We start from the raw sequence: 27,341 nt of genomic DNA on the forward strand, positions 1-27,341 counted from the left end.
ATTAGGTGAAATCGATTTCCTAGAAGTTTTCACCATCATCAATTTGACACGCGGTATCCAGTTTTAAATTCTCCTGAATAGTTTATTTAAAGTAGCTTTGTTTAAATTTCGCAGTCTAAAATTATTAATTTTTTAAAATAAAATCAAGATTAGTAAAATTTCGGTACTTGATAAAATTAAGACATCAATCCCTAAGGACGATACTCTACACATCATTATATTATAAAACTACAATACTATGCACTTGCAGTTTGCACCAGTCAGTATGCAAGAACAGAATAAAATGGAATGAAATGACTCCATAATTTTTTATTTCGTTCCAGATTTCCAATCACAATCCATTGTGATCCAGCAACCCAAACATCAGATCGACTAATGGCTAATCAATGCTCTTAGTCCCAAGAGAACGCAAATAATTTCTATTTCCAAACATTTTACAATTAAACAAAGCACGTACAATATCACCATCTTCTATATTCAACAAAATTTTCAACACAATTTACAGTGTCAATGCAAGGTACAACAATACCTCATCATGCTTATTTCAGAAACATTTTCACAAACTATTACCCTATATATGAATATAACATGTGTACAAGGCATCCCCTTACCATGCCCAAGGTGCATGCACCAGCCCCAGTTTTAGTTTTACGCGGTTACCTTCTCATTTATTTTTGGCACCCAACACCAGACAAGCCTGAACAATTTTCCACAATTGCAGAAGAACCAGGCTTCTTTGATCATGAATATATATTCTATCTAGTATAAGTTGCTGCCAGTTTAATGTTCATTGACTGCATCAACTCCCAACAATTTTACCACCTTGTCTTCCTTCTGTCTCGTAAATACAAATTTCTAGTATTCCATGTAGAGGCAATCTGTAAAACACAGAAACATCGCGGTCATACTAATTTTATGATGCTTCCCAGACCCTATAATCTCTTCCCTCAATGGATGTAGACCATTTCTTCGACCCATTTGGGGGCTCATAGTATCCCGGTCCGATCTTCATTGCCACCTTGTCATCAATGATGGCGGCATACACATCCCTCTCAGCCTTCGTTATTTGAACCTGAAATATGCACACACAGGTGAACAAAAACATGGGAGAAGCAAAACAGTAGTTACCATTGTTTTTCAAGCCAATACAAGTTAAACACAAGACTATTCTAAGATGCTAAAGATATTTATGGTTCCTATTCTTGCAAGCAGACTTCAAATAACAAATGAATCAACAGGAAGGAGACAGCTTGCCCCTCACTGATTCACATAGCTTGGAAGCCCCAAGACAACCTTCATTTTGGCTTTGTACATTTGTAAGGTCTTCTAGGTCAAAATTTTACCCCTCAATGCAGACTAGGCTATTATTAATTTTAACAATTAACTGTGCACACAGTTGAACACTACAAGAAAACTGATTTTTAGTGATGAAAGTATTAGCGGCGGTTTGAATTTCATCACTAAAAGTATCCTATTAGTGACAGTTCTGAAAAACCGTCACTAATAGTTAAAAGTATTAGTGACGTGACGGTTCACTAATATTTTCATCACTAAAAACCATCTTTCCCACACAAACCATTGCAGGTAATCACTTTTTGCGTAGAAATTATCCCAAGCAAATATTCACGACGATTTTTGGGGTGTTAATGACGATTTCAATGCGTCACTAATAGTATTGTACTAGTAAAAAAAAGTCAACAATATTAGTGACGGTTTGAAAAATTCATCACTAATAATGGACTATTAGTAACAGTTTATAAAATTCGTCAATATCAGTCTAGTATTAGTGATGGTTTACAAAACCGTCACTAATAATTTTGTTTATTTAAAAAATATTAAAATTATTTATTTAACTATATTAGTGACGATTCCAAAAATTGTCACTATTATTCTATTATTAGTGATGGTTTATGAAAACCGTCACTAATAGTGTTTTTATTTAAAAAATATAAAAATTAACTATTTATTATATTAGTGACGGTTCCAAAAATTCGTCGCTATTAGTCTATTATTAGTGACATTTTGTGAAAACCGTCACTAATAGTGTTTTTATTTAAAAAATATAAAAATAATTTAATTAACAATATTAGTGACGGTTTAAAAAATTCGTCACCAATAATGGGCTATTAGTGACGGCTTATGGAATTCATCACTAATAGTCTAGTATTAGTGACGGTTTATAAAACCGTCACTAATAATTTTCTTTATTTAAAGAATATTAAAACAATTTATTTAACTATTTTAGTGACCAAACACACACAAAAAAAAAAAAAAAAAAAAAAGAGGCTAGGACAAGAACAACCCTAATCATGCTCACGGACTAAACAACCATAAACCAGAAAACAGTGAACAAGATGCAGGAAATGCATTCTACTCGAGCACACCAATCTTATACATAACCATACATCCACACACAGTCGATTCAAAATTCCATTTTTAAACCTTCTGCGCACAAAACATTTTAAAATAGAATTTTGAACTTCTGACTTAGCATTTTGTACTCCTAAAACAAAAATTTTAACAAAACAAGAACATATACTTTTGCAAATTTGATGAAAGTACATATACTTTTGCAAATTTGATGAAAGTTGTATATATTAGCCGAGTTAGGAGCTCAAGTCACCCAATGATCACAAGTCAAAACCCAATCGAAGAACAGTGTAGCTAGGGTTTGAAGCTAGGGTTTGAAGAACCCTAAAGCTTCGACCACAATCACTCGGAATCCAGCGAGGGGCTACGAGTCGGCAAGACGAGAACGACAGAGCCGTGGCGAAAGGGTGTCGCTGGGGAGTGAAGGAGAAAAGGAGCAAGATTGGAGGGAAAGGAGCGAGATTGGGGGAACAGGCGCAGGTCACTAATATTGTTCATAAATAATTTTTTTTTTTTTAAATTAAAACTATTAGTAACTATTTTACTAAACCATCACTAATAACAAACCATTAGCAACGAATTTTATAAATATTACTAATATAGTTAACTAAATTATTTTTATATTTTTTTAAATAAAAATACTATTAGTGACGAATTCCATGAACCGTCACTAATAGCCTCTTATTAGTGAGGAATTTTCCAAACCGTCACTAATATTGTTAACTAAATTATTTTTTATTTCTTAAATAAAAACACTATTAGTGACAGTTTTCATAAACCGTCACTAATAATATACTAATAACGACGAGTTTTTGGAACCGTCACTAATATAGTAAATAATTTATTTTTATATTTTTTTTAAATAAAAACACTATTAGTAACGATTTTCATAAACCGTCACTAATAATAGAATACTAGCAACGAATTTTTGGAACTGTCACTAATATAGTTAAATAAATTGTTTTAATATTTTTTTAAATAAAAAAAATTATTAGTGACGGTTTTATAAACCGTCACTAATACTAGACTATTAGTGACGAATTCCATAAACCGTCACTAATAGCCTATTATTAGTGACAAATTTTTCAAACCATCACTAATATTATTAACTAAATTATTTTTATATTTTTTAAATGAAAACACTATTAGTAACGGATTTCACAAACCGTCACTAATAATAGACTAATAGCGACGAATTTTTGGAACCGTTACTAATATAGTAAATAATTTGTTTATATATTTTTTAAATAAAAACATTATTAGTGACGGTTTATGAAAACCGTCACTAATAATAGAATAATACCGACGAATTTTTGGAACCGTCACTAATATAATTAAATAAATTGCTTTAATATTTTTTAAATAAACAAAATTATTAGTGAAGATTTTTTAAATCGTCACTAATACAACACTGGTAGTGACGAATTCCATAAACCGTCACTAATAGTCCATTATTAGTGATAAATTTTTCAAACTATCACTAATATTGTTGACTTTTTATTACTAGTATAATACTATTAGCGACGGTTTATTAACCATCACTAATAAGTGTCTTTTAGTGACGCATTGAAATCGTCACTAACACCCCAAAAATCGTCGCTAATATTTTCCCGAGATAGTTTCTGCACGAACAATGATTTTCCCATGATGGTTTGCGCGGGAAAACTGGTTTTTAGTGACGGAAGTATTAGGGCACTTTTAGTGACGAAATTCAAACCGTCACTAATACTTCCATCACTAAAAACCAATTTTCTTGTAGTGCATTATGAGATCGAGAATGGGGATATGGGCATATATTGTAGTGCCACAATATATGCTTGGAAATTTTAGAGACAAAACACTTGTTGGCATGCAAAAATGCAGAAATTTTTTTAAAAAATAAATGCTCATGGACATTCAATACCTCTCATACAGCTAGCAATATGCACTTACCGAGCAATCTGAAAATCCCTCCCCCATATAAATGTATGTTTACCTAGAGTAAATGCAGCCCCCACTCCCCCCCTCCCAGTCCCGGGAACTTAATTAGACACTGCAAATCACTAGTATGTTATGGGAAATAGACTTTAGTTGAGTTCAAGAAGCATCAAGTATTAAATGGAGATAATTTGATCAACTGATTTTATCAACTTTCTCTACCAGATGGAATACACCAACAGATGCTTAATTCAATGCCACTGCCACAGTGAATAAATTTCAGTGCATACATAATTCATTTGGATAATTATCTTACACAACATTGTGTAAATTTGTCTTCTGTTACTCTGCAGCATGAATCAATTGAACATTCATATTCTTGTGTACTAACTTCATTGAACTTGCTATAGTGCCAATTAATCTTTTAAAAAAGAAAAATCAGTAGTTTGATACTTACCGTACTCCTACAGTGGATCTTATTTCTGTTTCTGAGAGAGATAAGCGCTGAAATTTCAGATCGATATTGAGAGAAGATGTGGTCATAAAAAACTGCCGGTGTTCCTGAATGAGTCAGAATGTAAGCATAACCTTGCATTTCTTTTCCACCAGGAAATCTCCAATGACCCTTCAGTGGACCAAAAAGATGAGTTAGGTAATGCATTCACAAAAAAAAATGATGCCATAAGTAAAACAGTAAATGGAATTCTGGATCTTTTTAAAAACTTTATAGGCCTGTATGTATTCCCTTCTGCCAAAAACACAAAAGCAATAGATTAAGCCTGTCCAAGAAATAGCTTCCATTTGAGTCGCATGGACAAATTAGCATTGACACCTCATAAAGGGACACTAAACATGGAGGCTGCTGTACATGTCACTCCAACATACACAAACATGCGTTTGAGATGTCTCCAAGTTGTATAGAATTCTGTGATAATTTTTTCTTGAGCAGTGAGCAAGAAACATGAGGACATCCCCTAGTGATGAGCTTGACATATAATGAGAAAATAAATGCCTATTTCTTTTTTGAACATTGAGATTCATGCTACTTTTTAAAAGTTAAAAAAGTGGGGTAAATGGTGAGTTCAAGGGAGGGAGGATGATAGTTGTGTAGAAAGGCTAGAGTTATGAAAGACGATGACAAGGGATGGAGTGGAGAATATATTACCTACACAATTATAGTTACTTAAAATAATCAACAATTAACAATCAAGCAGCCATTGCTTGACGAAATAGTGAAATCTTTAAGGGTCAATGACTCTATGCATAGTCTCACGGACGTGGAGATCTCAATGACCAAAAGAAGTCAACCTTACCAAGATCTGCCATAAGTGTCAAGGAGTCATGCCCATGCGGCGGCAAGAGTACACCAAGTCCAGCCAAGTTGTACTCATCCTCATCTGAGGAAACACTCAAGTGTCTAATCCAATGGTCAAATCTTCACGGCTCAACATCCCTTGAAACAACTAAGGTCGTCACTAAGGAACATGAACTCGAACAATAAGGGAGATAAACTCACATTACACCAGTGCTAAGGGTAATTCTCATTCCCCCAACACATCCTAGTGTCGACGTATCTATCACTTGCCACCCACTAGCCAGGAGTCCGAGACTAGGGGAAGTGATATCTTACACACTTTTAGCAGGACACGAAGGATTTAACACCCCTCAATAGTCCAACAAAATCTAGAATGACATTGCCCAATAGGAGAGCCAATGGCCAAGGAGGGAGGGACATCAAACCTCTGAGTTAAGAGTATTGCAGCAATCTCATTCCCAAATGGATTGTCCATGGGGCTCCCAATTTCCTACAAAAGCCCAGGACACCCCTCAAGGATGTCAGGAGCCCGCCCCTGCAAGGTGCTCACTTAGTACCCAATAGGATACTAGGTAGGTAGGTCACCTAGTGTTTCCCCCAAAATTCGTGTCTCTGAAGTATTCCCATTCATATATGAGTAACCACCAAGGATTTAATGATAAACATCTTAAGTTCAAGAACATAACCATTAGTACCATACGGACCAACCACAAAGTCATAATGACATACCAGAACCATTCCCATGACAACCATATAGTCGAATCCAAGTTAATCAACCTTCCCTCCAAGTCGAATCATTTGCCAAAACCATGCATTAGGATCGCAAAACTCTAAGACCCTAACATTTTCCCCTCACTCCATCTTATCAATGTCCTCATTGATGAACATACACAAACTGATTTCTAGGAACGCTTGCAAAAACCCAACGCAGGAGGCTTCAGATAATCCACATTCGAAAGCTTATCACAGCAGCCAGACTTGTCTCTAATCACATGGTAGACTTGATCCCTAATTTGATCTGAAGACACTCGAGGAACACATCTCTAAACACAAGATCTTCATCCAAACTCAAGCCAAACTGAATGTAGCTTCCTCTGCCAACCACACACTGGTTTTTTATCCAATATGGGACTTATCACGTCCAAGACCATGGCCAATCATAAGCTGACCGCCAACCCATATACCAACAATTCTGAAGATGGCAACACCCTTCTAAGAACTCACGCGTACAAATCCTTTATATGGATCCATATTCTCAACCTTGTCTCTCAAAACTCAAACTCTTATTCAAATGAGAGCATTCACCCATTGATTCTAGGAGGCAAACCCCTTCCCAAAGCCAAACTTATTCTGAAACCAACTGAGGCTCATCTCAATGCAGCCCAACGAACAGCCATCATAACGTAGTTCTAATACTCTATATTGTACCATCTTCTGACAAACGATACAACTCCCTTCTCGCAATAGGAGAATCAAAAAATTCTGAAACCCTTGTCTGACCACAAATCAAACCAAAGACTTCTCTGTTTCTCAAAATTGTAAAGGTTTCAACATCTGAATCCGAACTCAAGGTTCCAAACTAATCTTACAATTCCGATAGATTCCATCTCAAAGGTTCTCCAAGGATGACCATCATAAACATTATAGCTCAAAATTAACATCTTATTTCCAAAGTGAGTTCTCACCTAGGAGTCTAACAAGGCACAACTCCAAAGATGATTCCACACTCCGAAGTTTCTCCAAGTACAATCGATATTGAAACCACAGGGTGACCATATTCAACAAGACATCCAAACTTGACACTGGCATATTGTTCCAAAGGCAAGTCCCCCACAAGGAGTCTCATGAATGCAACTCCAATGATGAGTTCACCCCAAGGAAACCCCCAAAACATGAGCAATCTCAACATCTAGGGTTCACGACCTAATTCCTCATAAGGTAACCAACATGTTCATGCATCCCACAATTCCAAAGTTAACCATCCAGTTCAAATCCAACCACAAAGACTTTCTCGCGTCCTTAGGCTCAAAATTTGAATCACACGTCAGGTGACAATCCTCAATCTCAAGTTCCCAATCACAAGTCCTCTAACAAACCGATCTCAACCATAGTTGTGGATAACATTCTGATACCACTGCCTTGTAGCTTAAACTCAAGCTTTCGTCTAAAAGGTGGTCCTCTAGCTCAATCATGTTGCATAAACCTACAAAACAACAACAAACAGAAAGGCCCTCTAGACAATACGGCTCATGTGCTCGTTGGCAATATGGCGCAAAGTCCCTCTAGCAGAACTCATTCCAATGCCCTCTAGCACGGGTAATGATTGGGCTGAAAGGCCAACAGCAAAATCGCACTCTCGTCAACTCCACAATTGCAACCATTAATCGCATTTCCACCAAAGGTCAAATCATAATAGCCTCTTTAGTTCCAAAGAAGTTCAATGAGCAAAATTCATTGTCCCCTTTGATTCCATACACCACTGGATAAACGCCACCACAGTGACCAACACAGAGCCACACTTTTGGCTTAAGAACTATCTGTCTAAGGTGCTCACAACTCATCCTTCCCTATAGATATAAATATGTCACCTCCGTCTCTCTATGGTTTTGAACATCACAAGTTCCGTGAAAGGCACCATTGAGAAAACTCCTACAATCTTCCACTTCCACCAAATCTAGGGTTATCACCTCTGCTTGTGAAACAAGGACGCTAAAAAATCTCAACGGATAAACATCCGAGCTCCAATGCCAACCACAACAAGACAACTCCCAAAGTGTGGGCACAATACCCGCCTCAAGGGCACAAGGTATACTCATCTTAGTTCCCCTCATTCAACCATCTTCTCTCATAAGGGGTAAACATAATCAAGTCTCCTAAGATTCACAAGATAGACAATTGAAGGCCAACTTTCTCCACATTAACCGCAATAAGTCACATGACAAGAGGACTGCAACAAGACTACACCACCAAGTCCAACCCAACCATACTCATCCTCATCCTCATCGTAGGAAACACTCAAATGCTAACCCAGTGGTAAAGTTTCATGGCTCAACAGCCCTTGAACCAACTAAGGTCGTCACTGAGGATCCCGAACTCGAATAGTAAGGGAGATAAAACTCACATTCTACCAGCACTAAAGGTAACTTTCATCCCCCCAACACAACCTCATGTCAAGGCACCTATCACTTACCACCCACTAGCCGAGACTAAAAGAAGTGACCACATACACAACTCGAGCAAGAGACAAGGTGGATTAATGCCCCTTGATACCCCCAATGAGGGAAAAACATCAAAATCTTCTACTTAAAAGTACCGCGCGATCTCATTCCCAAATGGACCGTCTATGGGGCTCTTAATCTTGCATAGAAGCCCAAGACACCCCTCGAGGATGTCAAGAGTCTACCCCTAAGCACTCCTTAGGGCGCTCGCTTAGTACTCAGAAGGATACCAGGGAGGTAGGTTGCTCTGCTTGCTTACCTTGTGTTCCCCCAAAAATCCATTTCTCCAAAGTATTCATGTTCACCACCATAAGTATTACCCGAACTAACCCCAACGTCACAGTGACAAACCGGAACCATCCCATGACAACCGTATAGTCGAATCCAAGTTAACCAACCTTCATTTCAAGTCAAAATCATATGCCAAAACCATGTGTTAGGGTTGTAAAACTCTAACTTGAGACATAGCCTTGACTCTTAAGAGTGGCCACTTCATGCAAAATGCTCAAGACTAGACCCATAACATGCCATTTGGTTTGCTAAACAGAATCGACACATGATGAAAGTTATGTTGGAATGAGTGGAACAAATAAAGTAATTCCAAATTTTGATTGGTACAAGCAATGTAATCTAGAAGGCTATGTCAATTCCATTTCAATGTTTGTTTTATGCAATGAAAACAAGGGAATGCAATCAATTTTATGTTAAGTTACCAATATATCTCCTTATGTCAATTTGAAAAATTGAAAAATTAAAACACAAAATTTTATACTTTAATAGGTGACAAACAAAAATATACTAAATATTAAAATAATATATAACAAACAAACAAATTCACTCATCATAAAATACCATAAACAATATTATTACTTAAATAAAAGTAAAACTAAAACAATAATATAATATTATAGTAATAATGTAACAATTTATCATGATAGTGGAATACATGTACAACAGATTTAACAATGAAAATTTAATAGAAATATAATAAAGTAATATCATGCAAATATTAAAATTTCAATAATTCAATATTGCTAAATATAATATTTTATAATACATTAAACATTCTACTAATGATATATATGAAATATCAAATGTTATGCTACTATAGGATTTCTTTAAATTTTGTTAGTATGTAAAGTATTATTATTTTGTTAAATAAATTATATATTTCATATAATATTTCAGTATTATTATTTTTAAAATTTTAGAAAGACTATAAATATTATTTCATCAAATACTATATTATATAAATTTATTTATTAATTATTGAATTATTTTAAATGATTCATTATGATATTATTACTTTATTAAGGGAGAAATGTTGAGTTTGGGAGTCGAGCAACATGCATTTTGGTAGAAAAAAATATACACAAAAAAAAAATTGTCTTTACTTTGTTTATTATTTATTTGGAAGGAAAAAATTTTTGATTTAGGTGTTGACTTTAATAGAGGACAACCCTGGACCCAATAGTAAGGATGTTATGCTCAAAACCAGGTCATATGACCAAGTGACAAAAACGGTCTCTCCCATGTTAATCGAACATTTAATGCAATGCTTCTTAAATTGCTCTCTCTCTCTTTTTGTTTTTTTCGATAGCATAATTGCTCATTCATTTACTTATCAATTTATAATATGATTTCAATTACTAATTCCTCAATGGAATTATAACTGTTTCAATTTTAAGTAAACTAGTCAAGGCCAAACAAGCATTTGCTAGTTGTTTTTATTATATCATTTTCCATCACACAACCTACGAACAAGTAAATGTATAGGGGACTGCTTAGCAAATGTCATGGTCTAGTAGTGAATTTAGTTTCTGAAACAAGACGGGGTTGACCAGAACAAAAGTTTAATGTATTGCTGGTGTAATATACCAAACAAATTTATTGTACTTTTAATGTAACAGGAAATGGCACAATATCTAAATATCTAATATGCCACTTTCATTGTCTCAACTTGAACTTTCTTCCAACTATTTGAATGTCAATCAACAAAATGGCAGAAAAATTATGGGGGATAGAAAATGGAAAAGATTCTGACCTGAGTAGAACCGGTATCATGATTCTCTATAAACGTAACAGCACGAGATGGCCACCAACCAACAACCCCTGGAGGTTTTCCCTTCTGGTCTGATAATCGCCAATATTCACACCTTTCCAGTGTCTATGCAAGAGAATATTACCTTGTAAGCAGAATATAAACTCCAATCTAGCTTTCAATTAAAATTAAAAATAAACATCAATTTCATATATGCATTTAAAATGGTGCTGGGGAGGGTGTTGCCAATGCAAGAGCATTGTGAGGGCAGTAGACTTTTCACATTTGCAATGCTCTTTACCATTCAAGGATAATCTGAAACATTGTCCAACCAAAATTCCAAAAAAAAAAAAAAACCATACAGGCCAGTAAAATTCTCAAACATATTAACATGATTCATCAAATTAATATATAAATGAAAATACTGAGATTTGTTTTAGATCGGGAAAAGGAGAAAAGGTGTCAACGAATAAAGAAGAATACAGAGTGAGGCAGCCTCATGACGAAAAGGAGCTTCACATCAAGCATACATGAAAGATCCCATCCAATTGTAAATATAAAAATATCAACAAAATTTAGAAAATTCAAAATACTATTAAAACCCTCTTCCATTGATATGTCAAAAATTTACTGAGATGTGCATCCATGTTCTGCCATACAAAAGCAATTGCTGAGATTTGCACAACAATAACCACACATTTAAAATTTCCAACAGGCTTCTTGACTTGTTCACAAAGAATTGAGGCTGTCGTCATTCATGAAACATACTAGCAACAGCAGGTTCCTTTGACACATTATAATATTTTACATATATATACCATCTCACAAGCAATTCAACTTTCATGGCAAACAAGAAGAAAATTTGTGGAATAACTACAGGCATCATGTAATTACCACAAGTTGGGGAATTTCCGAAATTTCCAAAAATTGAAATTGGAAATTATGATGCAGTTATTCATGTCATTGTTATCATTTAGATGCTATCAGGAATATAATAGAACGACAAACTTTTATGCTATGCAGAAAACAATGAACAGAATCAATTCACATAGTGCATTCAAGTATACAAGAATCATCCAGGTGTACGCTTACAGAATGAAGAATCCCTTTTGTCGTGACATCAAATGCACCAGCAGTTCCACTAGTAGCATTAATCCAGTCAATAATTCTCTGCCTATGGGCATCCTGATTGTGATCCATTTCACCATACGTATAGCTGAGAGAATCCCAATACTCGCCTACAGCAAAGTAAGGTTCACTTGCATCTATGTAGTCCTTGACATAACCACCCCAAAAACCTCGAACAAAATCAAGCCTCCATCCATCATATCCAATTTCTTTCCTGCAGACCATATAATAAAATCACATGATACAACTGAATTTCAATATTATATTATCCAAGGATAACAAAAATAAGGTAGGAAACAATGAAAATGCACATAAATAGAACAAGAATAAGAAATAAGGCTCCACTGAATTTTAAAAGCACAAATATGGAAGTCGCATCAAATTAAGATGAGGTAGAAAGATATAAATTACTAAAAATGAAAAGCTTGGAATGAAAGATTAAATATCAAAATTATTCTTGCAAAAACAAGCAAACAAGAAATAAATAACAGAACAAAATCCCATATATCAGAACAAAGACAAACCGGAGTAAAATGAAAGAGGAAGCACAACTTTAATGCAAATATATGTGCATATCTAGGTGCAAATTCCCTACCATACATGTCAACAAAGATTCATGGCCCATTTCAAAAGTAAGCATATAAAATAGGGTAACAATTGCTTATTTTAAATCAACAAAATAAAAAACTGATTAATTTTTTTTTTTTTTTCCTGCTGGCAGCACCACATCATATAAATCTAGGGATTATGACCAACTTAACCATGTAGAAATGTGTTACAAAAACAGGTGTACACAGAACTCACAATAGACACAGCCAGCAGGCTGTCCAGCAAGGAGCCAAAAACGCCTAGCTCACTAAAGTTGCTTCAAAGTTTGCTCCACATGCAGAACAAAAGGGGCTTGTGAGTTCGAATCAAAACATGGACTGGTAAGTTCCAACCAAAACATTCTCTCAAACAAGTTATTGACATGCTTTGAGAAATGAGAAGATAAACTTGAAGTTGAAGGTATCAACTGGAAGATACATGCAAATGAACAAAAATATTGTAAAGGGTTCCTACAGGCAGCAGGTTATGGTTTATGTCATTTACATTACTGTATACAGAGTATGTTAGTCATGGGAAATATTTTAATAAAACCTACGAATAGTGTGGGAAATGCACACCCTCTCTCTCCATCAGTCAACTCCTTCGTTCTCTCTCTGGACACACCTCTTTTCTTCACTTTCTTCTTACTGCTCATAACTACTGTCCACCACTACTATTCATACACTGTTCATGGGTAATAATTATCAATACTGTTCACAGATCTCTCTCTCCCTCTGGACGCACCTCTTTTCCACACTATCTACTGCTCATAACTACTGTTCATTAATTGTTCATGAATCATGAGTATCATTCATCCATACTGTTCAAAGATCTCTCTTTCATAACTACTGCCCATCACTACTATTCATGAACTGCCCATCAAAGATCCCGGATGTGCTGCCTGTTGTGCCTTGTTTGGAGGGCTGTCATTGCCATTTGTAGCCTGTACTTGCTGTGGTTGTTGAGAAGCATGCTGCCCTTCCGTTGGTGATCTGCTCAGGTTGTATCACAGCCTGTTGTAGCAGGTTCAGAGTGCAGCAATTACTGACCGTGAGCTGGTTGATCCAGTAGGCTGCACTTCAGCTGGTTGTCTGTCCAGTTTGTGTGTCTTATTATTTCTCCTGGTTCTTCCTGCTGCTGTGGGTCATCTATCCATCTTTGCTCTTTGAAGAATCATGTTTAGTTGCTGTAGTCCCTGGTTCCTTGCTGCTGCTCTGTTGTGGCCATGGCTCCTCATCAACGCTTTCGTGCTCTATGTTGCAGCTTCTCCCAAATGCTGGTATATGCTTGCCATGTATAGCACTATAGACTACTCTGTTTCCACCTGATTCAGTCTGTGTGTGCTGTTTACTGCTGGTTTGGCCTGTGGCCTGCCCTAAGACCTGCTGTTTAGGTTTGTACTGTTTTGTGCAGCTCTGTGTTGCCACTGTTCTCCATATTTTGTGTTCTGTGCCATATTAGGTGCTGTTGTTATGGCTTCAACAGATAAGGGCTCAGCTGATAATGCCAATGTGACTATTACGGCCATAAAATTGGCTGATTCAGTCAATCATCCTCTATGCACATTTCCATTTTTTATTTTAACATAAATATATTTGATGTCTACCAATAGAAAGGAAATAAAATTATCAGATACCCTCAAAGATAAAAGTGGAAAGTGTAGATTATCAACCTCAACCAGCGTAACCATTCCTTGACATCCTTCCTCACAAAGTCTTGGGAATGATCAATATTTGGAGCAGCATGAAAATTATCTCCGCTACTCTTGTTGCCTCGACCCTGTATGACAAAAAGAAGGTATTTTACACATCCAAAACGCAAATATGAAGTAACATATTTCCATGGTTGGGATCATGCATGTATCATTTCCTAATCTGGAAGGCATTCCTGAAAGTATCAAGGTTGGATCTATTAAGCAGATAAAAGTAGAAAGCACCAAGTGGCGTGATACAAACAGCATACATAAGCATAAACTGAAAAAATCCAAGCAACCACTACAACTCCAGCAAGTCTTCCAAGCAAGTCTAGTCATTCTGCTGTCATAGCTGTACTTAAAAGCTTCCCACAACAGGAATACATATTGTGCCAGTTCTGTTGATTTCATGGTATTCTTGATATCAGCTGCTATTACAACTAGTTCTGCTACAACAACCACTAGCCATGCAAGATAATTGATTGATGCTGTTGTTTTTATTGTTTCTGAGGCCCAAGAACATTAAGGTTTTTTTCCTGGGAAACAACTCACTGAAAATTATATCAACAGATAGTATTCAGGACCTGAGCGTGTTTCCCTCTTACTAAATTTTATGTTTAATATTCCAGGAAAACAAATTAGCATCAAGAATGACATCGTCATTACCTTTAAAGATAAGAAACACAGCTCTATTGACCATTGTTTTTACTAAAGAGTAGTCCTTGTTTAAGAGGCTGATAGAGACGAGGATAATATAAAAAGAAGCTAATGTAAACTCAAAACTAGCAAAGCTGGAAGTTCTACTTTATAGTGTCATGTATTCTATTCAGAAATTTCAAGTTTTCAGCTATTAAGCCACATCAAGTAAGGAAAAGATGGATCAGCCAGCCAAAAGGCTAATCTTCAGTCACCATTTGACCTAAAATATTAAGCTATTAAGTTGTTGGCCAACAATGTACAGCAAGCCTTAACAATCCTTCACGCACAGCCTGACTGCCCGTGGAGAGACAAACTGTAAAGACCCGGAAATTTAAAAGGATTAAAATAATTTAGAAAAAAATAAATAAATAAAATAACAAACAAATAAATAAAAGGAATGACGTGGAAAAAAAATTTAAAAAAATTAAAAAAAATTAAAATTAAATTAAATTAAGTAACTAAATTATTAGTTGTTAAATTAAATATTTTTACATTGGATTTAAAAAAATATAATAATTAAAATAAGATATATATATATATAAGTAAGTTAATATATATATAAATATATAAGTTAAAGTAATATAATATATATATATATATATATATATATAAAAGTTAAAGTAATATAATATATATATGTATATATAAAAGTTAAAGTAATGTAATATATATATATATATATATATATATATGTAAAGTTACTTTCACTGAAGATAAGAAGAGAAGAAAGAAGAAGCAGAGAAGCAGCGCACGCCCCCCACCCCCCTGAAATTTCTTTCCTGCCAGTCGCAGCCACTTCCGTCTCCGTCTCCGTCTCTCTCAATTTCTCGGTAAATTTGCAGCGGATCGGGAAACGGAAGGTGCCGTTGGATTCCTGGTTCCGCTGCTGACATTTCTACTGGAGCAGATTGGTCGTGAGAACAACTTAGGCACTACTCCTGGGGAAAGGTAATTTTTCCCCATTTTCTCAATTTTACTTTAAATCTGCCGTTAAATCGGCGAACGGGTACCACCACATGGTCCTAGTCGTCGTCGTCGTCATTTTGACGTAGGTAATTTTTCAATTAGGATTTTCTAAGCCCTACTCCAAAGTGAGAGTGGGATTTGAAAATTTTGGCAAATTAGTTAAATATGCGGGTATAACTGTAAATTGAAAATTTTGACCCTAAAAAATATTTAAATAGTACGTTATTTAAGAATAATTTAAATGAAATTAGGGTTTTTGAATCAGGGCTTGGGTAAGCGCCGCGGGTATAATTTTGGGCCCCGCAGGCATAATTTAGAAAATTAAGTGGGAATATTAAATATTAGTTTAAATGTTAATTTGAGGTGTGTGGAGTCTAGGGAAGGCTAGATGGGTAATATTTTGGGGAAATGAATTAATTAATTTGAAAAATTTGGTAATTTGGTTATATTTAAGGATATATTTAATTATTTAGAATTTATGAGCCTAGAAATTTTTAAAATAATATTTTATTCAAGAATAATTTATTGGAACTAAGAATTTAATTTCAGGATCCGGATGAACGCCATAGGCATCTTTTCGAGATCCCTGTTGGCGTAGTTCAAGAAACAAGGTAAGGGAGAAATTTATATATTAAATCAGGTTTTTCATAAATTATAAATGAACATGTGTTATTTATGTATATATATTTTTTTTTATGTGGGTTTAAAATGCCAACCATGAAACTTATGTTTTCTAAGCTTAGGATTGTCGATATAGTTATGTATGTGTAAAAATAAACAAACGAAAGTAAAAGCAAATTTCTAAAGAATTATGTAAGAAATGAAGTGTATTTTGAGCATGTAAATGTTAAATGTGGGTTGGCTTATTTTATGAGAAATATATATGAATTTTATTGTTAAATTGTGTGGCATGAGAATCTGTGCAAATTATATGTTAAATGTATGAGATGCAGACTAAGTAAGTAAAATAATGAGAATAAAATATGATATGGACAATGTTGCCTGTGTATGTTAAATGCAACCATGTAAATGTAAGACAGCTAAAAGAGAGTCATGTTAGCAGATCTAGCACACTTCTGTATAGACTAACTGATGACAGCTAAAAGGAGCTGTGTTAGCAGATTTAGCACGTTTCTACGTAGACTAACTGATAATGGCTAAAGACTAGCTATAGTACGAAGTAATGAAATGAAATGTTATGCAATGAAATGACTAATGAAATGGCAATGAAATGAAATGACAAAGGCAAATGATGTAAATGGGAAAAAGTCACTTAAAGTGAAACGAAATGTAAAGTTAAGTTATGAACAAGAATGAATGTGCATGAATGTATAATGACAGAACAGAATGATGTATTATGATAATAGAAGTATGTATATATGTAGAACATGTTATGATTGGACGAGGCATACTCTTCGCCTGAGGGCTTGCTGAGTAAGGCGAGTGCACTAGTAGCTTCAGATGTGGCAGTAGCTACATAACACACTAGGGCAGAGGGAACCTACTTGTATGGGCGGGTAGGATTCCCTATCCTTAGGGCCTTTGCCGGTAAACTATTGTTGAACTGTGTGAGTACGAGATTAATCTACCACTTGAGGGCTTACTGAGTAAGATGAGTGCTCTGATATGTTTTAATTGTAACCTTAGGATTACCTAAGTATCAGAGCAGAGGGGTGCTACTTGTATGGGCGGGTAATCACCCCTATCCTTGGGTAATCTCGTGAGTTAAATATTTGCATGTGATTGTTTAGGTTCAGAAAACGATTTCAATATTATATGATGATTTGCAAATGAAATAAAAATGATATCTATCTATCTCATGTTGGCCACACGCTGTTTTAATATGTATATTTCTTCCCTTACTAAGATGTGTCTCACCCGAATATGATTATTTCTTTTTCAGGACATCCTCAAGGTCGAGCTTAGGGAGCTCGAGGGTATTTAACATTTTGAGGGACTTAAAGAGAAAGGGTATATTTTCAAAACACTTTGGGAAAATGTAAATATTTATGTTTTAAGTTTTTATGTTTTAATCCTGTTGAGAACAGGATAGTTGTGAAAATACTGAAATGCTTTTGGAGATGTATGTATATATGGGAATGCAGATGTTGGATGGATACTTTTGATTATAGATAGAAATTAGTAAACTCTGATATTGTGTTATATAGAGATTTTATTTATGTTTTCCGCTGCGTATGTTATGTTAATTATGGATTATCAAGGATTTTATCCAATATAACGCGCCGGACGCAGGTTTAAGGGTTCAGGGCGTTACACAAACAAACAATGAATAAGACCTATTATAAGGAATAAGATAGTTTTTAACAGACCTACATTAGCAAGCAAATAGAACCGAACCCAGAACCACTCAGTAACCATTGTTCTGGATAATATGGTAGACTACCACTTTACCCAAAAGCTTAAGTTAATAGATTGGGAGCCAACAATTCAAATTAAGCCTAAGTAGTTAAAAATTACACCAATTGAGATTACAAGCACCGTCTGAAGTTGGAGTACTAATATATAATTCTAGGGTCCTAGCCAAGAAGAATGTGCTTTCAGTGATAAGTCTACTCCATGAGTCACAAAATCATCTTAAAAATGATAAACCTAGGCATTCCAAAACTGAAGTTCATGTTCCCCATGTTGCCAACATACAGTTTCATCACAAACAAAAGTATTTGCTTCATGAAAACATATCTTCTCCACTTCATCATAGTATTTAGACGGCCAAAGTCCAGCTCAGATTAAGGATTTTATTCAGTTGTGGTTCTTAATAGAGTTAATACCAGCAATATGTTGCAGAGTAAGGGGCCTTCTAAGGCTCTATCTCCAGATGTCTCTACTATTCCGTTTTGACCATTCAGATTCTCATCTACTTATGCATTGTTCTTTCTCTTGGAGTGTTTGGAATAAGTTGCTTAGCTTGTTTGGAGAGAGTTGGGTTTGTCTGGAATTGGCAGAGGATTTGTTGGCAATTTCCATTTACAGGTGTGGGGTTTTTGCTGCCTTGTGGGATATTTGGTTGGAATGGAATGATCATAACTTTATGAAGAAGAAGATGACATGTTCTAAGCTCTAGGATGGGATTCTTCTTTTGGCTTTGGTGCAGCTGGTTGTAAGGGGGTGCTTTTAGGATTTACAGCGATGGCTGTGTTATTCTAACTATAATTTTTTCTTTTTCCTCTTTTTCTTCGAAGGAGGATTTCTTATGCTCCTTGAACTTTCTTTCTCATTATACAAAATTTCATTTTTTTTTTCTATCCAAAAAAACAAACAAGTATCTCACCATCAAATGTGTGCATTGATACATGATGTCTTTGTATGCTCATCCACCTTGATATCCAAATATGCTACTTGCAGTTTTGCATCTGATAACCAGGGATAGACATAGAATAACTTGGACTGCATAAGGACATCACAGCGGTCCAACTTTCTGGCAATATTGCCAGAGACCATGTAGAATGGAAAAAGATCCATATGGCTGACCCGATCAATGTGAACTTATAGGTTGGTAGTTTGTTGTCGTTGTTTTTGTTGTACAGTTTTGCATCAGGGTAATCATTGGGGGAAATGCCCCACTACAAGCTTGGCTTACAACAATAGAGACAAAGCAATTTTGATAAACATATATGAGTATTAGTTAAACAGCAAAGCAAAACCAAAGGCATTGACAGTTTTCCGGTTACATGAGGGATGCAGAAGCAAAACACAAATGCGTGGCAATATAAGTTAAAATTAGCAGTACAAATATCCTAAGCTCCAAATCAAGTAACTATCTAAAATGCTGCTTAGGTTAATATCCATGATAATTCTATGAAACCTAGTGCTGTACTAGACTACCAAAAGAAAAATCTTAAACCTGGAAGTGTGGATCATCCGCAACAACTGCACGATCATCCCAATTTAAACGGCCACCAAAAATATTCCAAACACCATTCTGATTTTGATAGTGCGCACAGCGGTGATTCAAGACGGCATCTCCGAGGACTTTCAAACCAGCTTCATGTAATCTCTTAACAAGAACCTTCAATTCATCTATATTTCCATATCTGATATGTATCATGCCATAACATGTGTTAATAGTGTTGAAATACCTCGTGTGCATATGAGTTTGTTTTGATGATTTCCAAAACACTAGTGTTAATATTGAAATTATTGGATGATAAGCTTCATAAAAAGCTGTGATAGAAACATTAATAGGAGCTGGGATAGATGCTGTGATAGAAGTGTTGATAGGAATAGTGATAGAAGTTGTGATTGATGTGCTTCATAAGAAACATTGATAGATGACTCACCAGAAATTTCAATGAGTTATATTGGAAAAATATCTTCTGGTTATCAGTAATTATTTGGCAAATGATTATTGAAGCAATAATCATGATTATCTCTTGGATTAAATATGTTTTATTGCATTTTCTATAAATTTAACATTAAAACACAGCTCATTTGAATTGTTCACTTCTAAATTCTCTTGCAACTCAAGATTATTCATCGAAATTTAGTTGTCACGAAAGCAGGTTGAGCTGATGATTCGATTATCAAGAATTCTGTCCGTTGGGCATTAACTTAAGGCCAGCTGTTGTTCAAATGTTGATCATGCTTAATATATAAATATATAGTTGAAATCGTCCAGCTTATGCAGAGAGCAGGATACGTACTTTGAGCAAGGCATTCTCTGATTCTACACTGCAAGAGCTTTATTTATATTGCATCTCTGTTTTGATTGAGCATAATTCTAATATCTTCCAAATAGTTTGAGAGACTATCATAAGTCTGTCTAGTCTCACTGATTTTGAACAAGAATATTCTTGAAGTGAGCTAGAAAAGAACCACTTGATTAATTGTACTTTCCTTTTTATAATTAGGGTAGTGTCCCCAAGGGGGTTGGGTGTCCTGAGTGCAAATTGCACTAACTTTGGCTGGAAGCCAAGAGAGAGAATTTGTGAAAATGATGAGTTGTACTGACTGAGTGATTCTCCGTGTAATCAATGGATTGAACTAATAAAAATTCTTAAGCAAGTTTGCTTGGGGAATGGATGTAGATCACAATTGACTAACCACTATAAATTTATGTGCGCCTCTCTTCTTGTAGTTTGATTGTTTAATTTCATAACCTTGCTTCTTATGGTTTAATTGAATGGTCGCATAATCTCATCTATTCATTATTTAAACAAGACAATTTTTACCACCCAATTCATACCCCCTCCCTTTTCTTGGGTGCCATTTGTATCCACAATAATAATGATGTTACTTGTCTCCTTTAAAAACTTTGAGATGACTCATCTCAGTTAACAATGTTTTTTTTTTCCTTTTTTAATAGCAGCCATCTTAGTTAACAATGTTGATCATGTAAAGTTTAAACTCCACAACAAACAAAAGAAAAAAATCCCAAAATGTTCTATTAAACTTCATCTTTACAATTTCAGATGTGCTCCATCAATTTTTTTTCTCCATTTAAAAATATTAAAGAAAACCATTTTTGTTAAAACAATTTCATTAAATCTTTTTTTCACTACCTCAACCCATGTTCTTCTTGCTTCCTCGTCTAAGAAGGGCCCTACACCGCGACAAAATGATATTTTTTATTTTTTTCACAAAGGGAAAAAATTCTAATCTGAACAGAAAATAAAAGAAATGGTTTAAAAATATTTTTTCTACAAAGGCACACTAATTACCCACAAGACAAGTATGATGTGCAATCATCGCCACATTTAATAAAGAAAATGCCAAAAGGGATAACCAAAATAAATTTCAATACCTGTAATGCATTTAACAAACAAAAAAGAGAGAGCTTTCAAACATTAGCCATACGATGCGCCAATAGGAACAATGCATGTGATTTTGGAAGAACAAGGAAGTATAAATAGTTAATCTTCATACAGAGAACATTTTTTTTTATAATGTACTGTTCATAAGGAGAATGAATTGATGAGCCAGTGAACTAATGATGAAGCATATCGATGTTGCCTAGAATGCAGAACCTTCCAGTTAACATGAACAGGATCATGGTGTAGCACATGCTCTAAAATGCAGTACATTAGGGTTATACTAATAGATATACTGGCAAAAACATGTAAAAGCACTTGTATATTCTGGATAGGATGTTGAGGTGTTTCTAAACGTTGAAGAGAATAATAACTAAAAATAGAATTATAATGTGATAGTTGTCCAATTCAACTAATAAAAATATGTCGTGGAAATTGTTGAATTAAAACATTGGATCTCTAGATTCAGTATTCTGGAACAGATATGTATCATGTTTCTTGGTAACTATAATACCATACAACATATTCTCAAGCCCAACAAGTCAAGCAATCAAACAGTTGACTTAAGTTATTTAACAATACACATATAACATGCATGCAGGGCATAGGTAATAAATTTTAAAATAAGGTGTTGTTTTGCTAGATGTCATCTAGGACAACATATTCCAGGAATTCTGCTTCCGAGAATGAGATGTGGAAGTATTTTTGTTTGATTTGCATTATAAAGGGAATGTGACTTTCCACCATGTCACTTTCTGGCCCCAAAATAAACATGCTATGGCCATCACATTTACGGGAATCCGGAAGGATCCCATGAACCAAACGCCACAGAAAGATATGAAGACATAGAAAAAAAGAAAATAATCCTTGCAAGCATAAGCTGCAATGAAGTAGCCAAAGCTGAACTATTATCGGATTAAAAAAATTACATAATCATCACATAAAATGAAGATTAGTACCTGGAATTTAGATTATATAAATCCTTTGGCATGTACCCTTCTGGTGACACAGATTCTGTAGGTGGTGGTAACCAAATAATAGTGAAACCAAGTGAAGATAGCTCTGCAGCTTTTTCATTGAGCTCTAAGTACCATCTTCCGGATTTATGAGATTCCCAGTTAAATCCTTGGCATAGTATTTCAAACCCAGAGCCTGTCCCTGAAGACACTTTTGCAGGGGGCTTCACTGCTTCGGTTTCCACAACAGTATCTTCGGTAAAAGTTGGAGTAACACTTCTAAAAATACTGTAAGCTTCTGCAGCCAACTTCTCAATTTCCTGAAGAATGCTTTCTTGAGCTTCTTTCGATTTTGTTTTTCGAATCTTTTCAGAGGCAATGTCACTTACCAAATTCCTTATCTCATGGATGATCCCGTCTGTAAATGTAGTACGGCTAGCTACTTGCACTGGTCCCGCAGTTTTCTCAGATTGACCCTGTCTAGGTTGAGTCTGCAAGCTACTTGAACTAGACAAGGGAATGTAGAAGTCATTTCCCATATTTTTCAACCATGTGTTTTCATTTATCTTAAGCACAAAAAGAAATCCAGTGAGTTCCCCATCCAAAGTAAATGATCCCCAAGATCCACGCCCACCTTCTTTAGGCTGCAAAACAAAATGGCCAAGTTACTGACAAATAAAATGAAGGGACAAAAAACCCATTCTTGACCAACATCAAATCATAATTGAGTAAACACAAGAACCAATCCAAATTGTTTGAAAAGCAAAGCAGAAGTTTAGCAATTTCAAAATAAGCTGCGCACTCCCCTCTTTTCAAACATCCCTCACCCTCTGTCTTCTTGCAGTGCATCCCTGTTTTCCATCTCTCGTGGTTTGCATCCATCTAAGTTGCTGTCTTTCCCGGCCAAAAACCCATAAGGCACCTTCTTTTTCTCTTTAATCCTTTTCTTTTTCTTCTTCTTCTTCTTTGATTTTAATTTTTGGTTTCATTCTGGGAAGGGGATTCAGATTCAACTATTTTGAATTGGATTGTTACATCAATTTTAGATTATTGGTTTCATTCTTGCATTACTTGGTTAATGCAAGCCAAGTGCCTGCTATATTGTCTATTTTAATAACCAGTTGTGTATTCAACGACAGCACTTCGAAAGACAAATCTCAACCATGTTCTCCTCCTTAAATTGAACTCAACAGCATGTTTCTTAAGTTTAATTTCATTGCAGACATGCTACATATTTGTACTCAATATATTTTGAAGGAAAATTTTCCCATTGGGCCTCGAATTGCAGAATCTAGACCTTGATTGTAGCAAAATTGCTGGAAGTCAAATAAAAATAAAGTTTATTTTTGGGGGATTTTTTAAGTGAAATAATAAAACCCAAAAGTGGCAAGAAGACCATTAATCAACATTATTAAAATGGAAAACAAATAAAATGCAGGAGTACGAGTGATTGAGTGGCAACTTGAAAATGACAGTCAACATTTGGACATATAAAGCCATAAAAACAGCAACAAAAATTAATTTTAAGTTACACAACCAGATACATCAGTACAGGTATGCAAAATAAAGCATTAAACAAATGAACGAACATGTAATGTAGGCATTACAATAAGAATGCTAAACCGAGACTTTGCATGTTTGCATCATAACTTGAAAAAGGGGGGAGAAATCAAATACCCAACCAAACAGAAAATTGGGTCAAGTGGCTCACCCAACTCCATAAAATAAGCTACTGTAAGTAATTTTTTGCGCAAACATTTATTCTTTGCATTATATTTTAGAATGCATTGCTCTGCTTTAGGAATATGTCATGAATAAATTATGTAGCCATTGTTATTTTGTTTGTGAGTAGAGGCAATGGTGGATCCAGGATTTTGTGAGTGGGGGCAAGAGTGAACTTGCCAAAAATTATGATGTCTAATGTTTTATACTTTTATCATTGCTTTTTAGTCTTAAATCTTATTTATTAAAAGTATTAATAATATTATAGAAGCCTTAAATATCTTCATACTATTAATTTTTATACTTAAATATTCAACTTCAATATTTTGCAAACACTCCATCCTGAAGAAATTGTTGATTCAACATCTATTTTTTAGATAAAAAAATATAGGAAGTCATTGAATTACAAAATTAAAATGAATGATGTACTATACAAAAAATTCACATTTATATACAATAAACATAAATAAATAAAACAGGTTCATTAAAGGGAAATTACATAGAAGTATAGAACAAACATGCTATTAAAATATACATATATCATTACCAATATTAGAGCCCATCTCTAAGATCCAATCTTTGAAGAGAAATAAGTAAAAATTTTATTAAAATGACTTATTGTAATTTAGGTTAAAGTATTAAAGTTCAGGAAAATGAGAAGTTAAAGCGAACTGTATTTTTAATATATTGAGACCGATTTAATATTTTACGTAACATAAAAGGCAAAGAATATTTTAAACATCTTTTGTGGATACTTATATTCTTAGCTCATGACTTAGTCCTTAGGCCTAGAAGAACACAGCATACATTAAACTTCCAAGGCATGAAACTCAATTTTTTTTATTAGGATACATTTCTATTGGGCTGCTCAATCTTAATAAATGTGTAAATGGCCCAAAAAATTTAGAGAGGCAGCAGTATAACAGTAAAGAACTTTTTGTTTTAAAAAAATTATAATAATATTAAAAATTTTTGGAGGTTGGGGGGCGATCACCTGCCTCAGCCCAAGATCTGCAGCTAGGTAGGGGCAAAGATGCGGAGTGTCCCAAAGAAAATCTATTACAATTGTGTCACTTTTGAACAGTATGTCATTTCTTTTTAAGTTAGTACCACAGTTATGTAGTGTTAATATTTCACTGATTATCTCCTCTCATATTTTGCTTAAAAGAGACATAAATTTGTCAAAAAATTACAAGCTAATGTAGTTACCGAGGGATATTTTTATTTTGATTTGGGTAAGCCACTTCTGAGATTTAGATCCAACGAGGTACTGTTAAGGCAATCTAATTCCCAGATTTTTTTGCACACAGAATACAGTTTCTAGCTTAAGTTTGTGTCTAATCAGTTCAATATATGCCACTCTCAACTACATAATCTACAAAGAAAATGTCCTGCACATAGCACAAGGTACTGCAATGGACAAGTGGCTTTAATTTGCTTGGGTAACCTACTCTAGATATTTGGATCCAGGAAAAGTAGTTGAAGGATACAAATATAATTCCAAGACACTGGTTGAGCATAACCTACTTCATGCATTACAGTCCTGTGTGTTGCATCAGGTACAGCAGTTTTTCTTATACCGGTTAACTTTTAGGATTAAAGTAGAGTAGAGAGGTTCAGACCGGGTTAGTGTCGTGGCAGTAAGATTAAAAGTGTACTCTAGGGTGGCGTCATGTGAATTATCTTTAGTAACTGTCTAATGCAAGTCCTGATAGTAATACAATTTGAAATTCACTCTGAAGGTTTATTTTTTTGCAAGTTTCTTATACCTGTTCAGTTTTTGGATTAAAGTTGGAACGAGAGGACACATGAGCTGGCTAAGTGTCATGGGCTGAAGACTTCACACCTTGTGAGGGGCTGTGCAGCACTCACTAAAGCACTGTCGCTTAACTAATCAGCCAAAATATACTGCGGTTAACCACAAGAACACATTCTCAACATGCAAGGTAAGTGGAAGCAATAAGCAGTAATGTAAGCAAATGAGAATCACACGGTAAACATTGAAGCAACGTAATTCACCGAACAACAATCTCCATAGGCAACATGTGTATAGCAAGGAACCCAAGTAGGCTGAATACGTTTACAAATGCCAGTGAGTTTTACAATGACTAATGAACACTCACCCTCCCCTAAAGAGCTTTCTATGATATTTTAGCTGTGGCATTAGGAAACATAAAACTAACCGAGGAGTCATACTCCCATTTTATACCAAGGCATTGACACAATCAATGAACAAAACATATACTACTATTTACATGATGGTAACCCTTCCCATGCACACAATACAAGCGATCACAGGCAAGCATAATCCCCTGAATAAGCTGGCTCGTGACACTGGGTAAGTGCTGTGGCAATCAGATTGTGGATGTACTTTTGGGTGGCATCATGTGCATTACCTTCATTACTATTTATAAAAGTTCAAATACTAACAAAATGTATAGCTCTTTTTGCAGGTTTAATTTATTCCAATCAGAAATCTTAGTTGTATAGAAGTTCCAAAGTGTTGAGTTTCCAAATGTAGATGTAAATTTCATATCCCTTTCCCCTCTCTCTGAAATTACGGTTCATGTATAATCTTTTTATCTCAGTTCTGCCCACACTATGTGATCTACTAATGCTTGCACATATAATTGAACTTTGAACATCTTCAAGTGATAAAAAACTATGCATGTACCTGCAATATTTAAATATATATACCTTATTGATATGCAATGATATCTACTTTGTCAAAAAAAATAAAATGTTAGAAGATATTCAGATTATTAGATGCTTTATTTGGACGTTTAGTGTAAGAGTAACAGTAAAGCATACTTCTGATCAAGTAAAAATTTTATTTGATTGGATCTTGTATTTGGTTAGAAGTCATTGTTTTGCTATGTCTCATTAAGAATAAATAAGTTTCTGCTCTCTGTTTTGTTGTTAAGATAATAAAATTTACTTGAACTGCATTTGATGATATG

General features: G+C 34.9%; 1 protein-coding gene across 1 annotated transcript in view; it reads right to left on the reverse strand.

Moving 5' to 3' along the window:
• Positions 1-392: 392 nt before the first annotated feature.
• The window catches only part of LOC131144547 (alpha-amylase 3, chloroplastic), a 33,037-nt gene continuing 6,088 nt past the window's right edge, over positions 393-27,341 (reverse strand). Inside the window, exons 7-13 of the mRNA XM_058093249.1 lie at positions 22,663-23,303; positions 19,798-19,987; positions 14,250-14,356; positions 11,954-12,203; positions 10,865-10,987; positions 4,745-4,912; positions 393-1,072 (exon numbers count right to left, since the gene is read on the reverse strand). Coding sequence (XP_057949232.1) covers positions 914-1,072; positions 4,745-4,912; positions 10,865-10,987; positions 11,954-12,203; positions 14,250-14,356; positions 19,798-19,987; positions 22,663-23,303 — 1,638 coding nt within the window. The 3' untranslated portion in view covers positions 393-913. The remainder of the gene's footprint in view (positions 1,073-4,744; positions 4,913-10,864; positions 10,988-11,953; positions 12,204-14,249; positions 14,357-19,797; positions 19,988-22,662; positions 23,304-27,341) is intronic.

This window comes from Malania oleifera, chromosome 12 (genome assembly GCF_029873635.1).
Source record: "Malania oleifera isolate guangnan ecotype guangnan chromosome 12, ASM2987363v1, whole genome shotgun sequence".
Classification (NCBI taxonomy): Eukaryota; Viridiplantae; Streptophyta; class Magnoliopsida; order Santalales; family Ximeniaceae; genus Malania; species Malania oleifera.